Consider the following 18087-nt stretch of genomic DNA (forward strand, 5'->3'; position numbering starts at 1 on the left):
ATAAAATTCTAAGCTGCTGATCTACAAAAATATAGATTTTAAGAAAAATGTTATGCTTAAAGAATGAAAAATACCTTACGGTACATTTAAAATTGTATACGTCTTTCGATACCCTTGATAGAGTATTCGCTGCTTTTATTTTATTTTCCAAACGCCAAAATGTTTTAAATAAAACAAATTTTTTTTTCACAGCCATATATTATTGTAACATGAACCTTTTAAAATTTTTTAGAGGAGAGGCTTTATTGCTGCTCATTTTAAACTCATCGTATTAATTTTATATATCTGAAAAATAATCACTTTGGGCTTACACGTTTTACTTATTTGGGTTAATTAAAAATAAAATTACCATCAAATGCTGCAATCCTCGTCAAAATTAATAAATATACACACAGGTATGCTAATAAGTTAGCTTTCCCTTGCTTTGGAACCACACATTTGTGTAAAATTATGTACAGTTTTACACAAATGGATGGAACAGAAGAGGGATACATTTGCGAATTTGGCGTAAGTACCATGTGCGGTCAAGATGATGTGACCATGCGAACGTGCTACATCATCAAGACATCTTATTAAGAAATCGAAAATAGGGTAATCGACGGAGGTGGAAACATTTGTATATCCTGCCAAAGGAGGTCCGATCATGAATGGTCCTCTTATTGATTCCAGATTGTTAAATGTTTCCCACGCAAGTCTTTTTTTTTCTCGGAAATTCGAGTTTTATGCTGGCTTCTTAACGTACGCAGGTCTCATTCATAGACAAGGAATTGGATAGTTATTATTTATTATATTATCAAAGAATTATTAAACTGTTTAAAATTGCTAAAAGAGATACTCTGCCAAAATTTATTTTCTAGAAGATTTGAAAAGTTTGAAACTTGATGGCTAAATGTAAATATAAAATTATGTATGTTAAAATATTTGTAATTAGGCACATAGGTCAGATTAAGTTTTTATTAAATAGAGTAACGCATGCAAGGGCTATCTGCCTAAAGAGAGAGATGCCATCGTCGAGGAATTTTGAAGAAAAACTGACCTTTGAGTGGGTATTAAAAATAATGAATATAATTTTCATTCAAATTATATTCATATATATTTTTTATGTAAAACTTTCCGGTGTATGCTAAATTAGTGTAAATTACTTTACACGAAAAATATAGTGAATGTACAGAAATTAAAGATTTGCACATGCCGGAAATGAAAAATAAGAAATATGTATGAGTATTTATGCATGTGCTTGCAAAAAGCATGTATCTGCCTTTGACAAAATACATAAATATTCATTAAATTATTTATAAATGTATTTGAAATGAAGAATTTATTCACTTATAAAGAACTGTGAAAGTACTGGGAAGAAATCTAATTATTAAATGTATCTAATTTATAATGATTATAAATGTTTTCTAAATATATAATAACCTTAATATTGAATTGTAAACATAAATTGAAATCCTGTTGACAAATATGTTATAAAACTATTTAAGCAAGAATTGTTCGTATTAGAAAGCAATCTGTTAAAATGTATTGTAAAGCAAATGCTATGAGATGTGCACTTAAGAACGTAATAAAGAGTTTTGGAATATGTATTGTTGAAATGAAGAGTAAAAAAAAATCTGATAAGTATAATTAAAAGAATTATTCCCCTTACATTCTATAATAACTCAGTTGCAAGTTTTAAATAATACTTTTTGATTTTTGGATGTTGGCAATGATTTTTGGAGTTTTTATGGTGTATTTGAACTTCGAAAATTTTTCAGATTTTTTTTTTTTTTTTCCTAAGCATGTATTAATTAAATATATTAGCTTCTTCACAAATGTTGAATAATATAAATAGTTTTTCCATAGGTGTATTTGCTGCTCTTAGCTGTTCCATATTGGATCTTAACAAAGTGAAAAGTTTAAATAAGTTGCTGTTTCCAAAAATAGAGTTTAATTCTTTTAATGTAGAAAATATATCAGAGAAGTTATTGTGACTTGCTTGGCTATTGTTATTCTGGTTTTTGGTGGTTTGGATGTAATTTGAGGTAACTTGTGCGTAGCTTTTGCCTTGGGTGAATGTAGCCGCTTGTGAAGAAAAAAAACATATTTTATTCCCTTTCAGAAATGTTCAGAGATAGTCAAGTACTATTTAAAGTATTTCGCTAATTCCTAATAATTCTCTAATTTAAAATGAATCGAATAGAGCATTAATTATAAATTGACTTACATTTTTCGATTTAAAAGATGCCTCAGAAGCCAAAAAATCATGTCATATTTAAGAAAGTATTTTAGGAAGAAGCTCTATAAATAGAAAAGAAATAATGCATAATTTTAATATTAATAATACAATAAACTTTGATCTTAATTTTTGTACCTTAACCGAATAAAATTGAATTACCTTAATTTTTTTTTCTAATGTAATTAACGAAAGCTTGTGAAAATATTTCATTCAAATTAAACCATTCTGAGAAAACTGTCCTGTGAAAATAGCATTTAATTCCGTTCAGAATGAAATGTTGTTTAAAAATATGTTGTTTTCATACACTTAGAACTCTGAAGAGTTGTAGAAAAAGAAAATATATATATTTATATGTATATTTACGACGTAATTACAAAATATTTACATCCGAACGCGTCAATTCCCATTGAACTCAATGGTAAATGACCCAATGTTTTGGTCACCACGTAGGGATCGCCGGTGCTTTAGAGCAGGGTACGGGAGAAACTTGTTTAGGGCTACTCCATCTTACTTCCTACCTCCACGTGAAAAGCTGAAGGGTCCCATGCAAGCAATGATTTTTGGAGTTTTTATGGTGTATTTGAATTTCTAAAATTTTTCAGATTTTTTTTTTTTTCCTAAGCATGTATTAATTAAATATATTAGCTTCTTCACAAATGTTGAATAATATAAATAGTTTTTCCATAGGTGTATTTGCTGCTCTTAGCTGTTCCATATTGGATCTTAACAAAGTGAAAAGTTTAAATAAGTTGCTGTTTCCAAAAATAGAGTTTAATTCTTTTAATGTAGAAAATATATCAGAGAAGTTATTGTGACTTGCTTGGCTATTGTTATTCTGGTTTTTGGTGGTTTGGATGTAATTTGAGGTAACTTGTGCGTAGCTTTTGCCTTGGGTGAATGTAGCCGCTTGTGAAGTTTTATTTTTAAGGGTGAAAGTGAAATAAGTTGAAATATTATTATTTCTAGGTGTGTTTTGGGAGAATTTTTCGTAACCGCGATAAGAAGCTGGATGATTTTTTGAGCAATTAGCGCAAACTGGGTTTTCAATTTTACCAGGTGTAGGACAATCTGATGTTTTATGATTTTTTGCACATTTAACACATCTTGGTAAGAAAAAACAATTATCTGATGAATGGTGAAATCTTTGGGAGTTGTGGCATTGTGGTGTGGTGTATTGAGAATACGGCAAAGCACACGAGGGTTATCTGCCTAAGGGGAGGGATGCCTTCGTGGAGGACTTTCTAAGGGAAACTGGCTCGTATACACGTTACACATGGGGAAAACCACGAAAACGCCCATGCAGCCAGCCCGTTCGCGGGATTCGAACCTCGGACCGAACTACCAGTGTTCAGCGATTTTACCGCTCGGCCGCTGGTGGGCCCTGTGGCATTGTGGCGTGCGAAAAGTAATGTAATGTTCAAAATGAGAATGTAATCGTTGCAGTCGATGGTTAACTATTGAGTAGTATTTTGATATTCTTGAAAATAATTACCGTATAAAATCAATACTTACACAAGAACGGTAAAAAATACGAACACAGCAAAAACTATAATTATCTAATTTCCTATAAATAAGCAAAGATTCTTAAAAGGACATATAGGGGAAAAACTGAGGAAATGAATCATAGAAATTAATTACATAATTGTCTTTTATATTCAGTTTTTGTAAATATATTATGCTTAATTCTGTATATATACTACAATCAGATATACCAACTGATTTGTCAAAAGTGGAAATATATAGCAATTTAATAACAATTTAATCATTATTTATGGATCTCTCCAACCACTTCCCGAATTATGCAAGAGAAAAATGGCTTAAGTTAGAAATAATCTTTATTTCATTTTTCTCAGTTTTTTAAGGAGCTGACGCTCTTGACCAATAAAATGTGCATATTCCAGTTAATAGTGATACTTTCAAAAGTCATATCTCTACATATAATAAAAGAAAGAGTCTGTCAGTGTGCGTGTCTTTCGTTCGCGCTGCGCGTTAGCTAATAGACCCACGGATACGAAATTTGGGTACATAGGTGCATCTAGACAAGAGCCAGTGCACCTCGAAGCGATTTTTTCGAAATTAGAATTCGAATTTTTTTTTATTTTATGTTTTGTGACGAAATCGCGTCATTTTGAGACATAATGGACTATAGGAAAATGAGATTTTACTCTACACACTCCATTTTTACATCGTCATGAAACGTAGACACTTAGCTGTTTTACGAACTTAAAATAAATTTCGTGTTTCAGTAAATCGATTAGATACGAATTTATTTAACAAAGTGAGCTTAATACCTTTTCAAAGGGATTTTTTCTAAAAAAGTTTATTTTTAAAAATGTACAGTTTATTTTTCTTTGATTTTTGGACACGTTAAACTTTCTGCTTTTACAAAAAGAATTTTGGAAAAATGATATTTTGTATTTTTAAAAAAATTTATAAATGAAGCTTCCGAGTACACTTCTCACATCTTTAAAAATGTGATTTGGGCAACAATTTTCTTTTCTTATTGTTGTTGATAGATTTTTGATGAAACCGCATCATTTTGAATAGTTTCATTCTTTTAGAAATATGGGTTTGGCAACAATTTTTCATCGTATTTCTTATGTCACTGTTTTTAAGATATTGGCATATTTCATTGTCATTTTTTATATGTATACAATACATTTTTATTGATTATTTTTGATAAAGTTCTGCAGAGTAAAATTCTGCGCGGGATTTTTTTTTTTTTTAAAGTTTCTTTCATGATATTTTTTGCTTATTTCACTGTTTGTAAGATATTGAAAAGTTTTGCATGATTTTTTTCCTTCAACGGAAAGTTGGTGAATTTTTTTATATGTGATATATATATTTTTTAATTTTTTTTTTTTTTTTTCCCGGAAGTTTTCTGTTGAGTAAAATTCTGCGCAGTTTTTAAATTTAACGTTTGGTGTTCCCTTCAGGCATTTTTACGGTACATTTAAAAGCCAGACGAAGGCTGGCAGCGTAGCTGCTAGTTTTTTTTATAAAAGTCGCTTTTCATTATCGTTGGTATATAATTAGAAATCTATATGAGGATTCCTGTGCGCTGAAACAACTACGGTAGAATGAAATAGTAACTACAAAAATAAACAAGGAGAGAATAAAATGTTTCTTAAAGGTGCAAAAATCCTCTAAAACAGATTAAAAAAATGATAATCTTAATACTATAAATATGTTTTGGGATTAGAAACATTCTTAACTAAATCTTTTGGAAATTGTTTTAATGTTACATTTTGTTCCTATATATTCTCTGCAACTTCTGCCGTGGCACCGCACTGCTGTTGCCTACTTGTAGGTCACCAGCTTCCTAAGATTTCATTCAATTCTAACAAGCTATCTAAATCTATTCCGTTATCCTTGTTTACGGCTATGGCACCGCCAAAACCTATAGCTCACAGTGACAAAACCGTAACTCATAGGTGGCCAACTGTTTCACCAAGTGAAATGTTGGTTGATCAATCATCAGCTTTCCGATAATTGTCTTGAAAAAATACCAAGGAATGCATTTCTGTACACCAGTGATTTTTGATTGCCTGTCAATGCTGGTCATTAGTAAACAACAACCTTTTCTCTGATAGTTAACCTCAAGCATTGTCTGAGGGCTAAGAAGTAAACTGAGATGTTTTGAACTAAAATTAAAACACGTGTTCACGTCAACGCTAGTAGTTACCAGTGACCTACGTATTGGACTGCACATTGTTTATCAAATCTGGTGACTACAAGTTATCAAAAATAACCTTTATTTTCTGTCAGTCAAGCAATAAGCATCCATTTAGAAACGTTAGCAGATATTCAGGCTTGAAGATTTCATAAAGGTTAATGACTTTACGTCTTTTCAGTTATCTTGGATTCATAGGATGATATTAACAAACAGCCTTTCATTAACCATTTGAAGACGGGATGGCCATTATAGTGGCCATAGAGTCCTCTCTTTGAAAAGACGGGGTTGGCCACTTTAGTGGCCATGTCTTTTCCCCCCATTTTCCAGGTTGAAAAGTGGGGTGAAATGTCAAATTTGACGTCCCTGGGGTTTTAACCACTTATCTCTTTGTCTATGTCGCAAAGGGCTTCCTTTTGCGACATAGATGCACCCCTCTGAGAATCCATTAAACTACACACAAGAATCTTTGTTGAAAATAGGAGGTGATTTCTTAAAGGAGGGAAAGCATTTGGTTCAAGATTCCCCGTCCTTTGGTAGCTTTTACTGCTACCAAAGGCCCGGCCTCAAAAGGTTAATCAGTAGTCCATCTAATGTCAATATTACTCCGAACTAAACGACCATGACATTTTTTTTCCATTCAAAAGCAACAGCATAAAGTGCACAGCACGTGCTTAGTTGTATCTGAAATAATCTTTTGTTCAACGTTATGAATGCATGTCTCTCAATATTATGCTATCTGTTCTTGTGTAGATTAACATATAATTGTACTCATAGTTTTTCTCCTGGCACATTTATGGCCAAGTATGGAAACATAATGTTTGTTCTATATTGTGTATATCTGGTATGATTTTCTTTAACTCATTTTTTCAATTATATGACAACTGTTAATTTTATTGGAATCAATAAATATCTTGGTTGAACTTTCGGATTTTATTACTATGATTAAGTACAAATTCCAGTACCTCTGAGTTATATGACTTGAATGTTGCATGAACTGCACAATACTTTGCTTTGGACAAAACATTTAGCACTGGATTATGGAACATAAAATATGTTTATTTACACTTAAATTTGGACTCTAGAGATCAGACTTGATTCTTTCATGACTATATGCTTCTTTTAAATAGTGTGCAGATTCTGAACGGGGTGTTGATAATTACTGTTCATTTACTTGTGTTTTTTTATTATATATGACTGACATTTATCTATGATCTTCTACTTTAAACGTTTTGCATTTATTGTTACCATGTTTGTTACTGTAGGCGGCTGTCAATTCCTGTCTTAACTATTCTGGAAAATCTTAATATAATAACTTCAGATGTATTTCTTCAACGTACGCAATATATACAAATAACTCTGTATGTTGGTACAAATGTAAACTTTGAAATTTGACTTTGACATTTTAGTGCCCGACTGATCTGTTTTGGCCCCGACCTAAGGTTGTGGCCAGTAGTTAGTAGATGGTTTTACCTCTGAGTAACATATTCCGTTTGTTGCCTTTAGACTTACTTACTAGGTCGGAAGTTGCTTAGTAGGTCAGTGTTGTTTTGCAGCTTTGCTCAATTTGATTAATATTCCTACACTATTCAATCAAACACTAAGGTTTTGATTTTGTTATTAATGAATGAAACGCATTGTTTGAAAGCTCGCTGCTTTAAAAGTGCGAAAAATTCCTCACGAGACTATTTTCCGGAATAGCTTTTGTCCACAGTTTTTCTATTTAGCTTTAATCAAATTTCGTCTTAAACCATTCTTTATTTCAGCACAAAGAATTGTGCTCCGAACTTTGACTCAGTCTTGATACTGTGCTCTTTTGAACCACCATTTCATTATACCTACGTATTGTGCATTAAATCAGTAAATGATATATTTTAATTGCAGAATCTCTTATTTAATTTTTCAGATAGCAGTGAAGAAGATAAGATCGGAAATGAATTCAAATGTCCCAAGTGGAGTGGTTTACACGAACATAAATACTATTGTCATTTATTTTATGACTGTCAAACTAAAAAACCTTTTTTGAAGATGTGCCCACCGGGTATGATGTTTGATATGGAAAACAAAAGATGCAAGCATCGACAGTATGTGGATTGCAAAGAAAGGCATGATCCTAATGGCAAGTGAATGAAATTTACAAATCAATAAATTAAATGTTTGACGTCTTTTTTATAACCCAGTGATACTTTTCTATCGTTTTTACACATCAGTATTTAGTGTGAGTATGATGGCTTTAATCCCGGAGAAAATTAAACAAAAACGCAAATATGAAGGAAATTTATTACCAAATTAAACTGAATTGGAACAATCCTTTAAATTATTAATTTTAATTGCATAAATCCCCTCTTCAAGGTTCCATATTGCACTATGCTACACTAAATCATTTGTATAGCATAGTGCTACACATTGCTCGGGATTGAAGCAAAAGCTTTCAAAAATTATAAATACTACTTCAATTATTACGCATCACTCTTTCTACTTTATCATTAGTTTGTTGTCTCTTAGCAGTAGTTAATAACATAACATTATTGCTTCTCAAAATTGTAGGGCTCGTTTAACATTCCAATTGTTCTACCAATTAAGAAGATATGTGCTAAGAAATCCGTTATCCAAAATTAAATTATGTTTAACTACCAAGCTGATCGTGCTTCTCCCAAAATTCAATCCACTGTACTGCAATTTGCAGTCATCTAAGCAGTTTTTTTTTTTTTTTCCTCAACTATGGCTAAAAAGATATAGGTTTCAAAGTTCTGTCGATGTATCAACGAAATTATTATATATATATATATATATATATACATAAAATTGCGGAAAACCTCAACCTTATACTGAGATTTCTATAAAAAAAAGTTCGTTTCTATTCGTTCCTTTGTTTCGTTTCTTTCGTTTCTAAAAACTAAACGTTTCTATGTACTCCGGTACAATTTCCTATGAGCTAGAAAACCAACATAAAAGGAACTGCTGTTAACGAAATGTTAAATTATAAATGTCACGTGACGACTGACATTAAAAATAATGATTGGCTGTACTAATCCATTCTTTATCCTCTAATATTTATGTCAGAAAAAAAATCTGATGTGTACACCACATGACTTCCTTGTACGGAATATTAAATTATACGCATTTTTTCTTGCATTTTATTTAAACTTATTAGATTGAATTAAACCTACTTCGCCGACAGCGCATAAACCACAATAGAATAAATGCATTCTTTAAAATTCACTTTGTTTACCATAGCGACACTCTGGCGCTAGGTTTACTTAACAGTATTATATTTCATTCATATTATAACTCAGAATGCACAAAATGTATATCATTTAAAGAATTATCTAACCGTTGCCACATGTTCTATTCAAATACTATAATAAAGCTAGAACTATGTATAAAAGAAATTAAGCAAACAAAACAAAAAAGAAACAGTTTTTCACAGACGATTGAGCATATCTCATTTAATTAATTCAGTTCTTACTTCGCGAGAAGGCAAAAATACATAAAAACTCAAAATATCTATATTAAAAATTACGAAGTAAATCTCAAACGCTTATTTCCTCGAAAACATTCCAGAAAGAATTAAGCATGATTTAATTGGCAATAATAAATGAATGTGTTATCTTTGTTGTTGCAAAGCTAAGTTTCTCTAGATTGGCAACAAATCCACTAGTCTCCTCTTTCAAATGTAAACATCAATGGCCGCCATTAAAACAGGCTTAGCGGCAATTAAACAACTTTAAAATTGCTGATAATTCTAAAAATATTGCACATAGATTTACTAAAGGCATAAAATCCTTAACCGGAAGATAAAAACAATATAATTCAATCATTTTTAAAGAAAAAATGTACAATTTACAAACATATAAGAGTAAAGAAACTGAGATCACTGAGCCGGGCAATAGAGTGGATATATATATAAATATATTTATATACGTTTGGTGCGGCCGATTGCAACCAAAATACGAGGTGCACATCTACATGTTATAGCAGCCCTATAAACAAAATTTCAACGTTCTGAGGCTACTCGTTTTTCAGTTATGCGAGATACGTACATACGTTCGTACAGACGCCACGAAAAATTCTCTTCAGAATTAATTTTAAAGCAGTTTTATAATTTTTATGAAGGAAAAGAGTATTTTATTCTGTCCTTACGTACAGATATCACTCAAAAACATCGTTAAATTGCATTCGATAGTGGTCAAAATGGATATTTTCGTTGAAATATGCTGCCTGAAACTTTTCGCGATTACAATACTTCCTTTTTACTTCGTACAAGGAAGTAAAAAACATATTTGTTTAGTTTTATACTGATGTGAATTAGACCATTTAATTACCTTTTTCGTTGTCTACTTCAATTTAGGTAGGTACATAAAGAAAGGTGAGGTACATAAAGAAAATATTTGTAAAGCGTTATACATGAAAGCCTCCTCTTCTCTTGTAAAATGCCTTCACGCATTCAAAGTCATCTGCACATGTGAGGCTGTAGCTTACATTCAGACCAATATAGTTGTAATAAAAGTTGATGAGATGTTCAGAAACATATTTATATACGGAAACACTTTTCATCTCAAACTCGATATACTTCAAAAACGAGTGATCAAATAACCATTAAATTAAAAATAACTTTCCACTTTAATATGAATAATAACATCATATGCTAATTTACCGTTATTTCTTCCCACAGGAGATGATGAGAACGACAATAATGATCCCACATCAGACACACATGAGCATACTATGATATGTGAGAATAATGCTGGTGTATATCCTCATCCAGTTTTTTGCAATAAATTTATCCGATGCTGGTATGGTTACGGCGATGTCTATACTTGTCCGCGGGGTACACTATATGACATTGACCTCCTGGAATGTCGAAGCAGAAGCAATGTCAAGTGTCGTGGAACAATAGATCCCTACAGTAAGATTCATATTTATGATTATTAATTAAAGATTCAGTTTCTTTAATATTTTATTAACAACTGAAAGGAAAGATTTGTTATGAATGCAACAGGCTTGAAATGATAAAAAGGCTTTCTACATCTAGACGTTTCAATTCATTAATAACTGTGCACGCTAGTAGTTATTATTTAACACTAGAATTACGTGACCTGTCATTTTGACGAACTTCGGACTTCATGAGCAAAATTACAAAAAACATTATTTTTATAGTTTTCTAATTTATATTGATAATTATCGATGTAATGAGACGAATACATACTCCCCTCTAGCCTTTAATTTCAGAGTTCTCTGTGACGTATATGTATCTCCATCCCTTCAAAATGACTGATTAGCTAGTTACATTGTTAATCGCTATTAATCGGTTTTTTTATGAAATTATTTTTCTGGAGACAAATTTAAAAATATTTTGATTGTTAATATTAAATAAAAATCATAATTCAAGGAAGTATCTCTCGATAACATGGAACCCAATATCGACGCCCCAGCAAAGGCTCTCTAAGGAGAAGAATGAAAGCTTCCCTAGACGCAATGTAAACCTGTTTCGCCTCTGCGCCGCTGTACCGAAGAGCAACGGCTATACAGTGAAACACCAGCGCAGGGTGAAATTTAAAAAGCGCAGTTCGAAAAGATAGTAAATTTTTTACTTTGAAATAACTCAAAATGTTTTATTTTCATACATTTCTGGAGTTTTATGAGCAAAAGAATGTTAGTTGGAATTTTGGGGCGAATTATAGAAATCCTCTCCAAATTTTACTTTCAATTTAAACAGCGAGCCGTACGAAGACAAAATTTAAATGAAATAAATTTCTTAATTCTTTTCTTCTGTAAACTTTAAAAGGGGGGGAAACACATGCCATACAAAGCGGAATAAATTTTTATGGATCCATAGTTAAAATTTTACAGTGAAATTTTAAAAGCAAAATTTGCAATAACTAACTTAAACAGAAAAAAATATTTAAAGACAATTAAAGGCACCCCTAAATAAATTGAAAACACTGAAATACATTATATTATCCGACAACAACTTTAAAAACAAATTACCATGAAAACGTTTAAATTTGGAATTATTTGGAATGACCATTGTGAAAACCAAGAGCAAAGTTTTCACCCAATAGCCAAAACCATTTCACTTACAGCATTACATTTAAAAAGTCTTTAAAAGAATTTCACATAGCTAAAACCAAGTACCTCTGACTACAACAACAAAGAACGTTTTGGAGCAACGTGGTAAAAGATTGCTAACATGGCCGACGGCATGCTGCATTCTTTGATGCTGCTTTGTTGCCTCCTAATGTTATTTCGCACATGCGCAGTGAGGTACGGAGGGTGGATAGCTTTGGAATGGTTTGCCCCTTTAAAGTAAGCTTCAGGGATATACATAATGTGTCTGTTCGGTCTGACGGAGCCACATTTGCCCCGAGGAACCTTTACTTCTTCTCCTTAGAGATTCTTTGGCCCCAGTCACGTAAAATTATCTCTCAATCGTTTGTACCTAAAGCATAACCGTAAAGCGTTAGCAGCAAGACTAAGGAATGATCTGCTGTCGCTGACTTCTAGCAATCTGTCAAAAAGTTTCAAAAAAATGTTTCAGTTAGTAATCGAGAAGAAAGTATTAGATCATTATGAGCATTTGCAATATCGCTATAGAATTAGAGAAAAGTATTGGCTTATTCTAAAGGAATATAATTTTTTTAGTCACCATGAGTAATAGAAGAAGAGACACGGAATTGCTGGAAGAAATAATTCAATATCAGCGAAGATTGCTCTAGTACAAGCTCTGGTAAATCTGTTAACACTAAAACTACCGTAACTTCTTTTACAACATAAAAAACTACAAATTCGTCAAATTTACTGTTATCGGTAATTTTACTACTAAGACTGTAAGTATTTTTAAATTAAATTTAAAAAAAAAATAAAAAAAAGAACATATGTCAATTAGACGGATGTTCGTATATATATATATATATATATATATATATATATATATGTGATGTACCAGCTTTTGTCCGGAATAAATAGATTGGTGAAGAAATATAGATGTAGTCGTAGCTTAAATTATCAGACGATAAATTTAAAAAACAGGATCCATTTACTATTGGTCAGGAGAAATAGCAGTTACAAAAATCATATTTCCGGAGTAAATAAAAAAGAATTACTAATAACTTTTTATATGAAGTTTACTGCATCGTTACATTAAAGAAAAGACCCCGATATTCCTTTGCGAGTCCTTTTATAGCCTCTGGAAAGGCGGAGCTTTCAAGAAATGACGTCAGCCATTCCAGTCCGCTTTAAATATCTCTAGAACATTCTATAACTGTACGTGTAGAAAAAGCGGGAAAAACAACTTGACTACGGGGCTGGGCATTTAATTCCACGTACTTTCAAATAAGAGACCGTCGCCATTAAAAATGAAAAGAACATACAGTTAGAATTTTAAGTGTATTCTTGACTATGGAATTTTATTATTACATATATGTATCCAAAAATGCACGTAAATCTCGTGTTAAATGCAAATAAATAATTGAAATCATTAAATGAAATCTAAACCATAATACAATAAGCTACATAACCACGATTATGGTCAATACACATCGAAGAACTTGTAAACGTTTTCATCATTTAAATGTAATTAACCATCTTTGCTTTTACGTAGTTAGCACTACAATCTAAGAAGGTAACACTGATACCTGTAACTTAATGAGAATCAGAATAAATGATGCATTAAATTCCTCTTTATTTTTTAAATAGGGATAAAAAGTAATAAACACCTCTTTAATCAACAATAATCCTTAGTTCTACTCTTCAGATAAAATGTCAGACCGCCAAGTATTCAAAACTTCAGTTAGAATCTCAGTGCTAGGTACTTGAATTTACCTAGCACTGAGATTGTTAATGCTAGGCAACTTCTTTTGACTTTCTTAGAGAAAACATATGAGGTTCACAAATTCGAGACACGCGTGAATCAAAGTTGGGAGCAGAAATGTTATAACGATATTTATTAAACATCAAGTTATTGATAGTTTAGATTGTACTTTCTCTTAAATCCTCAGAACTATTACTTACACATAAAAATACTATTCGTTGCCATTAACTTGAAAATGCTTCCAGAGCTATCAGTGATTAATAGATATCTAAGATGATCCCGTCGTATGCAATTACTGAATCTCTACAGTTTGTTAAATATCATATACAAATCTAATTTCTTTCCAAGTGGCCTTTCTTTCATTACGTAATCATTATACGCACATCGTATGAAGATGAACTGAACTTTCATTCCTGATTTTGTTAACTGTAGTTTACCGACAAGTCTTAGGATTCTTTAAAAACACATACACATATATTTTGAAATATTTTCTGGCTTTAAAACTGTTTCGAATTTCAGCATATGAAGACGAAGATGAACCCACCTTGATAGACCATCTCCCGGAATTTGAATGTCCTGTACTCCAAGGACGTTTTTCGCACTTCGAATGTGACAAGTTCTATGAATGTATGTATGGTTCTTCCAAACTGTATCTGTGTCCAGGTGGAACATTATATGATTCAGATAAACGAGCCTGCAGAAAAGAAAGTGAAGTTGTTTGCAATAAAAACATTGTGGATGAAGAAGGTAAGCATGCCAACACGTTACTGACAGCATTTTAAAATAATTTGAATAAAAGTATTTAAACATTGATCAATTAGTTATGACAAAGCACTCAAGACCATAGAAATTTTCGATATCTGTAAGCTGAATTGGCTTCGATATATGCGAATGAGAAAGTAAAATGAAAAATGAACTATGGAATCATGAATGCACCTTTTGGTTCTTGCGTATCAAGCGCAGGTTACAACTTCTACTGTTCTCCAGCAAAGAGTAACACAGAAATAGTTTACGGCGGGGAGAATGCTGTATCAAATTTGTCATTGCTTGTTAAATGAGCAGAAAAAGATATAATATTTAGCCTTTTTCTAATATTTAGCAAGCAAGTCAAAAATGTTATAATTTGACTGTGTTTAATGAGTTTATAAGGTATTTTCATTCTCCTTTTAGCCTTACATTTCTTGCACTTCATTTATATTTAACAAGAAAAATACTGCTATTACACCACTACTCATCAAACTTAAAGGGTAAGTAAGAGTAGTAAAAGGTTATAATAGTTAAAAGGTTACTACATTCCATGGAGGTAGGAAGTTACATGGAGTGGCCCTAAATCGGTTTCCCCATACCCTGCTTTGAAGCACTGGCGATCCGTTCTTTAGTGACCAAAACATTGGGTAATTTACCATTGAGTTCAATGGGTTTTGACACGACCGGATGTAAATATTTTGTAATTACGTCGTAAATATGCATATAAATGTGTATATTTTCTTTTTCTACAATACTTCAGAGTCCTAAGTATATGAAAAGAATACATTTTTAAGCAACATTTCATTCCGAACGGAATTAAATGCTATACTTTTCACAGAACAGTTTGCTCAGAATGGTTTAATTTGAAATATTTTCACAAGTTTTCGTTAATTACATTAGAAAAAAAAATTAAGGTAATTCGATTTGATTCGCTTAAGGATTACAAAAATTAATATCAAAGTTTATTGTATTATTAAAATTATGCATTATTTCTTTTCTATTTATAGAGCTTCTTCCTAAAATACTTTCTCATATATGACATGATTTTTTAGCTTCTGAGGCATCTTTTAAATCAATAACTATAAGTCAATTTATAATTATGCTCTATTAGGTCCATTTCAAATTAGAGCACCTTTTAATTTAATAACGTAATACTTTAAATAGTACTTAACTTTCTCTGAATATTTCTGAAAGGGAATAAAAAAAGGATTTTTTTTAAAATATTATTTAAAACTTGTAACTGACTTATATAAGGGGAATATATGACTGATAAGGGGAATAATTCTTTTAATTATACTTATTAGATTTTTTTACCCTTAATTTCAACAATACATATTCCAAAACTCTTCTTTATTATTTTCTTAAGTACGCATCTCATAGAAATTGCTTTACAATACCTTTTAACAGATTGCTTTTCAATACGAACAATTCTTGCTTAAATAGTTGTATAACGTACTTGCCAATAGGATGTCAATTTATGTTTACAATTCAATGTTAAGGTTGTTATGTATTTAGATAATATTTATAATCATTATAAATTTAGATGCATTGAATAATTCGATTTCCTCACAGTAACTTTCACAGTTTTATGAATGAATAAATCTTTCATTTCAAATACATTTATAAATAATTAAATAAATATTTACGTATTTTGTTAAAGGCAGATACAGATGCTTTTTGGAAGCACACGCATAAACACCCATTCTTATTTCATATTTTTCATTTCTAGCCTGTGGAAATCTTTAATTCCTGTGCATTCACTATATTTTTCGAGTAATTTACACTAATTTTAAAAAGTACATGAAACAAAAATATGTGGATGTGAAAAAATTTATTTTATTTAAAACATTTTGGCGTTTGAAACATAAAATAAAAGTAGCGAATACTGTATTAAGGGTATCGAAAAATGTATACAATTTTAAAGGTACGGTGAGGTATTTTTCATTCTTTAAGCATAACTTTTTTGCTAAAATCTATATTTTTGTAGTTCAACAGCTTAGAATTTTATAAAACAAATTCATAATCAAAATCGCTGTTGTTAGTTATCGAAAAATAACCAAGATGTGATTTTTGCGTAAATGTCACTAAATTATACAAATTGCTATTATCCATCACATTATGAATGTTTCTTTCATGCGAAAGTGTCCCTTTTTCGATTTGTATGGAACTGTCGTGTGTCGAAATACTATCAGAACCGTGTCAAGCGAGCTTCTTGACGTAAATATCAATATTTTTGCGTAAATATCGCTAAACTATACTATTATCCATCACACTAGGAATGTTTCTTTTATGCGGAAGTGTCCCGTTTTTTTATTTGTATGGAATTGTCGTGTGTCGAAATACTGTCAGAGCGCTGTCAAGGGAGCTTCTGAATGTAAACAAAAAACACGCCATCTGGTGAGCGAATCTTCGGAGCAGTGCTTCACTTCTAATGCCGGTTTGGCCATTCCTTCCTTTCTTACCTGCATGCTACATTCAAAGCAAAAGGTACTTTCTTCCTCCTTTCCGCGTGCCTCGTGGTGTAACTGCAAGCACGCTTAGCACATATTCAGGAGGTCGGGAGTTCGAATCTTGGCCAGGGCACTGCAGATTTCTTCAGCTTTGAAAAATTCTAAAGGACTTTACAAGTGAGGCCGGAACTGAAACATGATGGCAGATGATTAATTCGTCAATTCGTCATCAACAGGAATTGACACTCAGTTCCCTAATCCCTAGTCCCCTATTAAAAAGGGGTGATATGAGGTATTTATATAATATGAGGTACATATTAATTATACAATATGATAAAATATGAGGTATTTGCTTGCTCCTTTCTGTTGTCTCTGTGGTGTAACTGGAAGAACACTCAGCTCATATTCGGGAGGTCCGGAGTTCGAATCCTGGCTACGGTATTACACATTTTTCACATTCTTGTGTCGATATAACTTTATGACTCTACAAGTGTGTAATTTATCTGACCAGATGTAAATTTCAGAAAAGTTAAAAGGAAGTGATATAAAAGCTTCGTAATTAGACCATTATTTCGACCCCTATATACAGAATGGTTTCGTGGGTATTTTCATGGTTTTCCATAGGTATAACGTTAAGTATCAGCCATTCTTTTTCCTTAAAAGATCCTCCACGAGAACATCTTTAAGTAAATAGTTCTCGTGTGCTTAACCTCGGTTATTAACCTAACCACCTGAAAATTTAAAATTTATTAAGTATATTATTTATATTTGAAAAGTTCTTTTAATTCTTATACCATTCGTTGAAATCTTACAACTATTTTCCCATATGAATTATCGTTACCTTAATATTTTTGATACACTTGGTTTGTAGTAATTATTTTTCCTTTGCCTTTAACAAGATTCGTTAAACTGCAGCTTAGCTACATGCAAAAACTGCCGAACAGCAAAATGCATTGTGTATATGCGTTGAATATATTTTTGTGTCTTTACGATACGCTAAAATATACCTATATATCTCTAAAATTAAAATATGTATTTTTAGATGCACTGAAAAGAAACAGGAAATATTGGACTAAATTATACTTGCATTTATTAGAAGAAATCTGAGCTTTTTTGCGAAACGTAATTAATTTTTGCATTCTGGAAGATGAAAAACAAGTCAAACTCTAAATGATATCGAATAGCA

The 18087-nt window shown here is 31.6% G+C and overlaps 1 protein-coding gene across 2 annotated transcripts in view; it reads left to right on the forward strand.

Annotated features, from left to right (window-relative positions):
* Positions 1-18087, forward strand: part of LOC118200626 (uncharacterized) — a 165326-nt gene that overhangs the window by 38432 nt on the left and 108807 nt on the right. For both annotated transcript variants that reach the window (XM_085824249.1, XM_085824250.1), the window contains exons 3-5: positions 7798-8010; positions 10567-10800; positions 14224-14451. In XM_085824249.1, coding sequence (XP_085680375.1) covers positions 7798-8010; positions 10567-10800; positions 14224-14451 — 675 coding nt within the window. The remainder of the gene's footprint in view (positions 1-7797; positions 8011-10566; positions 10801-14223; positions 14452-18087) is intronic.

This window comes from Stegodyphus dumicola, chromosome 9, assembly GCF_044657685.1.
Source record: "Stegodyphus dumicola isolate Sdum_Otavi_A_Nest chromosome 9, ASM4465768v1".
In the NCBI taxonomy this organism is placed as follows: domain Eukaryota; kingdom Metazoa; phylum Arthropoda; class Arachnida; order Araneae; family Eresidae; genus Stegodyphus; species Stegodyphus dumicola.